At 42.3% G+C, this 10,534-nt stretch overlaps 1 protein-coding gene across 1 annotated transcript in view; it reads right to left on the reverse strand.

Moving 5' to 3' along the window:
* Positions 1-398: 398 nt before the first annotated feature.
* TEX36 (testis expressed 36) overlaps positions 399-10,534 on the reverse strand; it is a 10,915-nt gene continuing 779 nt past the window's right edge. Inside the window, exons 2-4 of the mRNA XM_002916128.3 lie at positions 6,239-6,370; positions 5,398-5,478; positions 399-919 (exon numbers count right to left, since the gene is read on the reverse strand). Of these exons, the coding sequence (XP_002916174.1) occupies positions 623-919; positions 5,398-5,478; positions 6,239-6,370 (510 nt within the window). The 3' untranslated portion in view covers positions 399-622. The remainder of the gene's footprint in view (positions 920-5,397; positions 5,479-6,238; positions 6,371-10,534) is intronic.

Here is a 10,534-nt window from a genome sequence, read left to right on the forward strand (position 1 = left end):
AAGAAAGTTATAGAGCACCATGTGCTGTATAACAGTTTATGTTCAAAATTTATATGGAGTTATACATATGTATGTGATTACAAGTGCACAGAATAAAAACAAACGGTTAACTTACTTCTGGGGACAGGACAAGGATTAGAGATGTGATGAAATCAAGGGGAACTCCTGCTACCTCTGTATTGTTTGAACTTTCAGAATGAAAATGCAATCATATATCAATTACATAATTTTTAAAACTTCCCCCAAAGGTAGTGTGGCAATTTTAAAGTTCATTTAAATACATTTTCATTTAAAGCACTTTGATTTAAAGTGTGTATATCTTCACATATCTTTATTTTATAAGGACTGGAATGTTTTTCAACCTTATTAAAAAACAGAAATATTTTAAATGTGGGGGGTGGTAACAAACTGTAGCTTTTCTAGTTTCTCAATATAAAGACTTTAATCTCTGTGTTATCACTGCAAGAATACGTCACCTCAGCATTAAGGCATATACCATGTCTAATCTCTAATTTAAACAAATCCTATGTCAACTAGTAGGGCTGAACCAGAAAACGTGTACTTTTAGAATGTTCAGTGCAATACCAATATTACAAAACTCATCAATAACCTTCTGGAAGGATTAGGGCTCCAGTGAAGAACCAACCTTTTTGTCAATAGCAAACCTTACTTTTGGATTCTTTTTCAAAAACTCTGTATAGCTTCTCTGAGGAATAAATTTAAAAGAGTTCCATATCTCATGATAATGTCTTGGGAAGCGTCTGAAAATTGGGACCACCAAAACTTCTTGATAGACATATGATATTTGGTTATTTGAAAAGCCATCAAGACAAGATGGAACATAGTCACATGCCCAGAGATTGAAATTTCTTGAAACGTGTTGCCTTTTCTCTGGGGAGATCTTCCTACGTCCCAGGCCCTGTGGAAGAATTATAAGATTAGGAGAAAAATATTCAAGGTCACAGAGTTCCGAGGTCTTTAGTAAAGCCAGCTACATGACATCCTACATCTTAACGCACAATATGGCAACCACTACAAGAGGTATCCTTTACAGACTTGCTAAAGGCTGTGCATCAACGCTCCAAGTAGGCCGGGGGCATTTTGTTATTATTCTTGCGGTCTTCTGCTTCCATCAACAGGACTGGTCTTCTAGAGACATAGAAGGTAGAACTAGAGAAACCACAGCGGGAAACAGCCTACTAGCCAGCCTGGACTCCCAGGGACCCCGGGCAGGTTCTTTGCACCCACGTGGCACCTCAGTGAATCTGCCGCTGGCTGCATCCCAGCATTCAATTGGATAGACCATTCTCCTTCTAAGAAGTCCACAGAGGCTAGATTCTTTCCTGTGAAGGAAGCAACACCTTTGGGGATCTGCCCACAGGCTTCCTCATTAACTCTCAGGACTTCACACATGAAGAATTTTGTGCTTTTGATCTGATCATAATTAGGAGACAACACTATGCTTAGACAAAAGACTAGGAGAAAAGACTACGAGATGTTAGATTACACAGACTTTATATTACAGATCGTCCTGGACGCACAATGGACTGACATCCGACAATTCCATGGTAAATTGAAAAAAATCGCAAGTGAGGGACTGTCTGTAGCAAAGTGACTTTGTCTTTTCATAAGAACCAGTATCATTCAGAGTGGCAGCAGGTGGCACATTCCAGTTAGGGTAATTTGAAGAGAGTTTAGTAAAGGGACTCTTTGTGGGGAACCCCGTGGGGACAGTGCAGAGGCTCCAAGTCCAAGGGGCTTGAGGAAGAATGTAGTCCCCACAGATCAGCCCCTGGTGCCAAGGCAGAGAGAAAGAGGGAGACTGGCCCTGGAGGCACAGAAGGAACGTGCTGCCCAAGCACCTTTCTAAAAATGTACTTGCAGATACTCCAGAAAAAAATAAAAAACCAGGTAAAAGGAAAAGACAAAATGAATAGGGAAAGAGCTACGAGCAAAGGAACAAGCAAAGCTTGTAATTAAGTCTAATTACTTGCTGATAATGTGACTATGAAATATATTGAAACTTCAAGTAAGAATCCACAAAAAGAAAAGAAAGGAGGGGAGAGAGAAAGAGAAAGAAAGAGGGAGGGAGGGGGAAGAAGGGAAAGAGAGAAATCTGGAACTGAAATCCTAGCATTTCAACTTGACTGCTTTGAACCCCAGGAGGTGCCACATAACGTTATCCTATGAAAATGGCATCTTCATGAGTTGGGAAAGCACATCCTGGCCCCCAGCACAAGAACCCTTAGAGAGGAAAGTGAGGGAGGTCAGTACACTGAAGGCTTGCCTTATTCTTAGGAGAAAAGCTATAGATATTAAATTTTATAGTCATAGAGTAATAGAGTGTCAATGTATTTCTTAAATATTTATATTTAAGGGTAACCACTAGTAGACAAGAGAAGCCAGAGTGAGCAAACAAATTCAAACTAGCAAAGTCAGGGGAGGGAGGAGAAAAAAAGAAACAATATGGGAGCATGGTAAATAGGAAACAAAAGGAGGTAACAGAAATAAAACCCAAAACACAAATTATCATAACAATGTGAATGGGTGAAATTCTTATACAAAGAAACAATGACTCTTGGATTTTTTTTAAACCATGCTCTATTTTATTTATGATTTAAAAAAAAGAAGAAAACCAACACAAAATGACTAAAAAGTATAAAGACAAAGGAATAAACCATAATAAAAGTAATGAATGTTATCAAAAAGAAAATAAGTGGCAAAGCTGATATTGCAATCTAGAATTCATGGCTAAAAACACTAAAGTATGTAAAGAGAGATACTTTATTTTGATAAATAATAAAAGCCACCAAGAAAATAAAATACTCATGAAATTTTATGCAGAAAGATATAGCATTAAACTATATAAGGCAAAAAGAATTTAGAAGCTCAAGAATAATCTTAGAAGGGGAAGTTGACAGATGAAGACGAAACTAAGAAAACAATATGAAGTATTTGAATAACATAATTAAGAGCTTAATTAATAAAATAAAGAACTTTGTAATCAACAGATGGGGAATATATGTTCTTTTTAAACACCCATGAAATACTTGTTAAAATTAATCATGTATAAGATAACAAAGATAATCTTTATTATTCAAAATCCATATTTTATAAAAATATAACCCATTGAACCAGATATTAGCAATGAAAGATAATCTCAAAAAATCCTAACCATGTAGAAAATTCAAAACATTCTTCTAAACTATTTTTACAATTAAAAATTAAATCATAGACTATTTGAAAGCAAATAACAGTGAAACTTTAGTTAGAAAGACCATTGGGAGGTAGCCAAAGCAATAATCCAAGGAATATTCATAGTTTTAATAAGTTAATTAACAAAACCACTTACAAGTATATGAACTAAACATGCAACCAAAAAAGATGATGTTTATTTTAGGAGTTGTTACACCAGTAAATTTGAAAAGAAATAGATAAATTTTAGGTAAACACATATCAGCAAAATCTACACTAGAAGAAATCAATTGAATAGATTAATAATCAATGGGGAAATTAAAAGGGTAAAACAGTAAAAAAAAAAAAAAAAAAACAAACCAAAAGCAAAAACAAAAAAAAAAAAAAACCAAAAGCAAAAACAAAAAACTTACTTTAAAAAAATTTTTTAATCCAAATAATTCTATGGGCAAATTCTATCTAAACCTAACCTCATTAAACTGAAAGTTCACACCTTATGTAAACTATTCCTAAATGTAGAGAAAGTTGGAAATCTTCCAGTGTTTTCTATGAGACTAACATAGCTCTGGCAAAATATTTGTGTTACAATCCTGTTTATCGCATTAACAAGATACACACTTATATGTGTATGTTTGCATGTGAATTGCAAAGATTCTTTAATTTTACCCACCAAACCATTATTTCTGAGGCATCAAGGTGGCATTGTGAGGAGGAAAAGTAAGAGTGAAAATGTTTTTTTTTTTTAATTTTATTTAATTCTGTACTGTTTGAAAGTTGTAAAGGACATATGTTACTTTGATAATTTAGTAAAACGATTTTAAGCATTCCATTTAGAGAGGCAGGCAGAGCGGGTATTCTAGATCCGTATTCAACACTCTGCTAAAGGGGCAAACCAGAATTTTTATTTATTTATTTTTATTTTTTATTTTATTTATTTTGATGATGATGATGATGCTGGCGTTAGTCACCATCCAGTATATCCTTAGTTTCTGATGCAATGTTCCATGATTCATTGTTTGCGTATAACACCCAGTGCTCCATGCAATACGTGCCCTCCTTATTACCCATCACCAGTCTATCCCATTCCCAGACCTCCTCCCCTCTGAAGCCCGCAGTTTGTTTCCCAGAGCCCATAGTCTCTCATGCAAACCAGAATTTTTAGGTTAAACGATTTCAATTTGGCTTAGCTGTGGTAGCCTAGAGGAACGAGTGACTTTGGGCAAGTTGTTTAGCTTCCCTGTTATCGGGTTCCCCATCTCTAAACTGGGGACAGTAAGAGTAATTAGCCAGCAGCATTGCATGAGAATTAAATGAGAGAGTATGAGATGCTGGCATATGGCAAATGCTTAATAAATGGTGGGCGATACGTACGGCATCATCATCGTCATCATGGACGTTCAGATTTGGTAAGGATTCTCAGAGGTCGCCCGATCCACCCCCGTACCTCAGATATATTAACCCTGCCCTGTCCAGTTTGATAACCCCCGGCCACATGCACACTTCAAATGTGGGTCTTGCAAATGGAGGGGTACCACTCAGGATTTTAAAGACCTAGTTTAGGGAATGTAAACTATCTCAGAAATAATGTTTATATTGATGACATGTTGAATCGATAAACTGGGAAGTTTTCGAGTTAAACAAAGTGTATTATTAAAAATTAATTTCCCCTCTTTTTACCTCATATGGCTACTAGACATTTAAAATTACGTACACAGCTCACTACATTTCCATGGCACAGTGCTGTGTTAACCGCCGCGAACAAGGGCTATCAGACTCTACTTTCTCCACTCAGGGCAACTCACCACCTCTGGGGAAAGACAGCTCCAGTGACTGGAAAGTCCTTTGTATTATGTAAGCTCCCCTTCCTCCGACCTCTCCTTGTGGGGTGTGGTTCTGCCCACCAGAAACACATAGGCAACCCCTCCTTCCCATTCTAGATCTTCACAAGAAATCTCATGAACGAGACAGTTTAGGAGAAGGAAGGCACTTTGAGAAGCAGGAAGTGCACACAAACGTAGGCAGAATGACTATGCCCTCTGGTGCAGAAAGTTCCATGGAACTTTGAGAGGTTCATGCATTTTTTTAACCTGTTATGAGGCATTCATTTTGACCTGGTTCCAGCTTTGAGGAAAGACCTCTCCCTTCACCGTGCCTCCCAGGGCCGTTCCCAGTTTGACTAGTAATTTGGAGAGAAATACTCACAGAGTCCAGGTAGCATCCAGAGCTCTGAAAGCTGTGCCGATTGTCATGCACAGAGAAGGGGAAGCTGTTATTTACTGCTTGCTGGAAAAGATCGAGGAAGGAGATGAAAAGACACACACCAGAACCCCAACGTGTTTCAGCACCAACATACTGTAGCATGGACGGAACACAGAGGAGGCAAAGGGCCCCCTAACTAAGAATGAAACCCATCGCTGGAAAGGAGCAAACTGCATAGGACAGAGAAGTCGTGGGTGTGCACCCCAACTCGAGGTTTTAAAACTCGACCTTACTGGGGACCTTGCAGAAAATCCTAAGAATTCTCTCTCAAATCACCTTCTTTGGAGGCAAAGAAGGAAAAGTGTATAGGTTCATGGAATTGAAAGCTGGTGAGGACTTTTGAGGCCATCAAGACCAAACTTCTTCTGACCAATAAGGATCTTGGCAGACCAGAGCCATGGCCCAAATATGATCCTGAGTTAGCAAAGGGTGAGGTCCACACCTGCTTCTCCTTCAGCCCACTTCCTGCCCCTGAAGTTGCTCACGACTTGGTGGGGGAGGCAGAATGTGCCTGCAAATGATCTGGGAGCTCTGACCAAAGGTGCTGTTCCTTGTCCACAGACGAGCCTACCTTGATTGTCTGGACCAGGAGCTAATTCCTTCTAGAGAGCAGGGGTGTCACAGTGACCAGGACATGATGGGACGCTACCAGTATGTAGGGAGCCAGGGATGACAAAAGAGCAGCTCCTCCCAAAGAAGAAGGGACTGGCCAGAAATGCAAGGGGGGCTGCCCCCCGTGGAGAGCCACAGGGACGGGTGCCCTGGGCCGGCACTCCAGACTCACCTTCTCCCGAATTTTGTAGATCGGCGGTAGCTTCCCCTCCACTTGCCTAGACAAATGTGGACGGTGAGGCTCCTTTAACGTGGCACTTGTGCTGGATTCTGGTGTCTTCTGTGTTAGTCCAATCTGAGGAAACTGGAAAACCAGCACATGCCGTGATTAAAACCAGACCAACTGTATCTCAAAGCCAAGGATCGGGGCTTCCTCCGTAATGTGATTAAAACGCCATTTGGGTGCTTCTGGTGTGCGATGGAAATGGCATCATTTTTGTAATTTTCAAGTATTCTTTCCAAGACAAAAAAAAAAACATGTAATGGCCCCAGGCCACCCCGCCAGCTGTTTCCAGTTACCAGGGCCACCCCCACTGCACCCGTGCCTGGAAACGCCTGGAAACGCTTCTGCCCTGGTAAGGGGGTGTGCCTGTGCTCTGAGGGGAGAGAAGTGGGTTGAGATCTTCCTTCCGGTCAGGGGGCTCCCCACAGGGGGGTTAAGGATCCTGCCAGTGTTCACAGGAGGGAGCCAACCTCCTGCAGGAGGGAGAAGGCTCGAAAACACAGCTGAGTCTCCACCGAGAAGGTAGAATGGGAGGGGGCAGAGAAAATCCATGAGGAAAAACTAGGGGATAGGATACAAAGCATAATAATAAAGATTATTTGGGGAGGCTGTTGGTATCTCCCCATGAACAGCAGGGAGGGAACTAGGCCTGGGCAGAGGGAAAGGTCCCAAGAAGGGCCTCAGCCACCCCACAGAGAGCTCTGGGCCTGGGAGGACCTCTCAGAACTATACTGAGTGAGGGTGAGGGAGCCAGGGCCTTGTGCTCCCTCGTGGATCAGTCACCGGGTGTCGGTTGCTCTAGGAAGAGGGGGTGACCTCGCAGAGGCCTTCGGGCAAGGCGTCCTTAAGGTCGGAGCACAGAGGCCTTCCAACTGGGGAAGAACTGTAATTCACGGGTTGGGTCACAGACCATAGATTCAAAAGTTCTGAAACCAGGCCTGGCTTTCTCTCTTGAGGTGAGCCTGGTGCAAGACACCGAACATTTCTAAGCCCCAATCTCTTTTTCTGTAAAATGGGAATAATAATACTTATTCGACAGGGTCGATGTGATTCAAAGGGAAAATGCAAACACTGGGAGTGCTCTCTACCAGCTGGCAGGTTCCAGTTTTGCTCACAGCTGTCCCCTCCATGATCCCCAAACCCACTGCCACTGCTCACGCCCTTGCTCCTTCCTTTCTGCTGGATTACATGGAATTTGGCCCACGCTGTTTGCTCCCTCGTCCCTTCTCACGTCACCATGTAACTGTGAACTCAGGTAGCTTCTGTCCACTTCCTGCATGGAGTCTGTTCAGTATGTTACTGTTCATGTAAAAAGGTGGGGAGGCTACATCCTACGTGTTGTACGCCTGGTGGGTGTCCTCCGCGGCAGTGAGAATGGGCTAGGTGACACACGGCCACGTGCCCTCGTTTAAACACAGTGCCGAGCGGAAAGGAGAAAACCAGAATGAGACCTGTACCCAACGCCATTTCTGCATCTAAAGAATCCATGCACACAGACAGTGCCTGACTTGCAGGACACATCCGAATGAAAAAACTCCCAGCAAGCACTTGTGAGTGACTGCAGGAACCGGGTCAGGGCAGTGAAACCACCACAAGCCAGTGCCCCAGCCAGCACCCGGGCAGCACGCCAACCAGCACCCGCCCGGGACCCCAACTAGTACCCGCCCAGAACCCCAACCAGCCAGGAGCCTGCACCCCAGGTAGCACCCCAACCATCGTTTCAACTAGCCCCTAGGCTCTCCGGGGGACCTGGAGGAGGAGGGAGGGAGAAGGGAACCAGGAAGGAGGAAGACTTTCTTCTCACCATCATGTTCCACTGTTTAATGTTTCTTAACTAACCATTACATTTTCTTTTTTTCCACAACAAAAATAATTTTGTTTCTGATTACAGTTGTAATACATACTCATGGTTTTGAAAAATTCAAACGTAAAAACGAAAAAAGTCAAATTCCCCTGAACTCGTTGGTGACCCTCTTTTTCATACAGCACTGTGGGAATGTACACCCATGTATGTGTGTATATATATGGATAATTTTGCGTACATAGGGTCATATTATGCATGTGGTTTCTAAACATCAAGTATGCCTATTTATTTAAGAGGAACTTTTGATTACTCTCTCTCTCCCCTTTTGTCACCCCAGATGACAATATTCACGGCTGAGTGCTCACATGCAAACACGGAGCCTGTGGAAGGGGCTTCGATTGCTTTACAAAAACTGGACCGTAGGATGCATACTGCTCTCTTTGCTTTCCCACGTAACAAGATACCCTAGACATTTTCCTGAGCCAAACTATATATTTCCAACTCATTCTGTTATATCTTTTGATGTCCTAAAACAATTCTTTTTCCAAAGTAAATATGAAAAAGTACAAACAGCCTCCAGACCCATAACCTTTCCTTGCTCCCTTCCTCCAGTCTGGCTGTGCCAACACTCCCGTCTGGGCAGATACGAAAAGTCAGGCGGGGGTGCGAGTCATTCTAGCGTCGGGAATGATCCCTCTCCCCAGCTAAATGACAACTGACTTGAGTTCATTGGTATGCTGGAAGTCTAAGGACTAAATCACTAGGGAAAAAAAAAGTCTCTAGCATTTTAATTTCACTCTTTTAAAATATATATTTAATGGTGATAACATGATAGCTGTGAAATAAACCCTTCTGTTGGATATTGTAACCATGAAATATAGCTTTTTAACTAGTTGGCAGTGAAATTTTTGCTGCATTCAATCACACAATGACTGCAATATTAAACAGGAGGGTGAAAGTGTATGGAAAAAGCCTTTTCTCCCTGGCAACAGCCAGATTACAACCAGCAAGGTCAACTGCAAAATGACTGTCACCTTTAATGTGGCAATTACTGTCCTCCCCAGTGGGCTGCTGCTGACTCAAAGCCAACGATTTCTTTCATTTTCCCAACTGGTCTGCAAGTTACTTCGGGAAACTTCACGATCAGCATTATTCTTCTTAAGCTCTGAGGTGCTGGCAGCAGAAGGGACCCACCCCAAATGCTCAAGTCAGACTTTGGGAGGTAATGCCTCTCCACCTGAGCCCGGCCCCCCGGCACTGTCCTGGGATCACAATAGGAGAGGAAATGCTCTTTCCTGCTTTCTCCCATGGAACAGAACCCTGACTTTGTTTGAGGTGGCCATGTGGCTGCTTAAAAATATACCTCCCCAAACTCCCTGGCAGTGAAATTGGCCATGTGACCCAAAGAGATCAAAGCCGAAATCTGCAGGGCGGGGCTCCCAGGATAGCTTTGTTTTCCCCCATGAAAAGGGACTGAATTAGCCAACAGGTGCCTTCTTTTTGTCCTTTGACTTCCCCCTCATTTACCCGCCTGAGTTGAACGGCTCCATACCAAGGATGACACAACAGAGGATGAAAAAGGACCTGATGAGCTCCGAGAGCACTTTCCCAGCCCTGAACCGCCTCCTTCCAAATGTGTTGTTGTTTGGGAAATACAAACCCTTATTTGGTTCACTGTAGTCAGCTTTTTATGATACTTGGTCAAACACAATCGTCGTTGATCTTGTAGGTGATAGAAAGAGGGGAAGCTACTTAGTCTGAGAAACTTGTATTTTTCTCTTCAAGACTGACTTATGTAGTTCATCCTATTTCCCATTTTACTTTGGCTGCCAGGAATCTCAGAGTCAAATCTGATGATATTATATAAATAGCAGTCATGTAAGCCATATGGCTGGCGTATGTTACATATCTTCCCCGTCTCAGCCTTTTATTCTTAAATATATTCAAACTGATTCTGAATCTTTATTTTTTTATGCTTTCCTGCTTTATTGTGAATATTTTCCATACATTACTGTAAATCTTTGAGGAATGAACAGGGTATATAAGAAAAAATGTACATGTATAAGTATAATATTAATATACAGAATAGTTAACAAGTACGGAGTGGTTACTCTGTTTGCATGCATCATACTAAGCTCTCTGTATGGTCTCATTGATCTGCACAGTAGCCCTATAACCTTGGTACGCTATGCTCCCATTTAACAGACAAAGAAACTATGATTTCAGAGTAAGCTGCTAAGCCAAGATCACATCCAGATGGGTAAAGTTAGTTTGTTCTGTTTTTTTTTAAGATTTTATTTATTTTTGGGGCGCCTGGGTGGCACAGCGGTTAAGCATCTGCCTTCTGCTCAGGGCGTGATCCCGGCGTTATGGGATCGGGCCCCACATCAGGCTCCTCTGCTAGGAGCCTGCTTCTTCCTCTCCCACTCCCCCTGCTTGTG

Source organism: Ailuropoda melanoleuca, chromosome 6 (genome assembly GCF_002007445.2).
Source record: "Ailuropoda melanoleuca isolate Jingjing chromosome 6, ASM200744v2, whole genome shotgun sequence".
In the NCBI taxonomy this organism is placed as follows: Eukaryota; Metazoa; Chordata; class Mammalia; order Carnivora; family Ursidae; genus Ailuropoda; species Ailuropoda melanoleuca.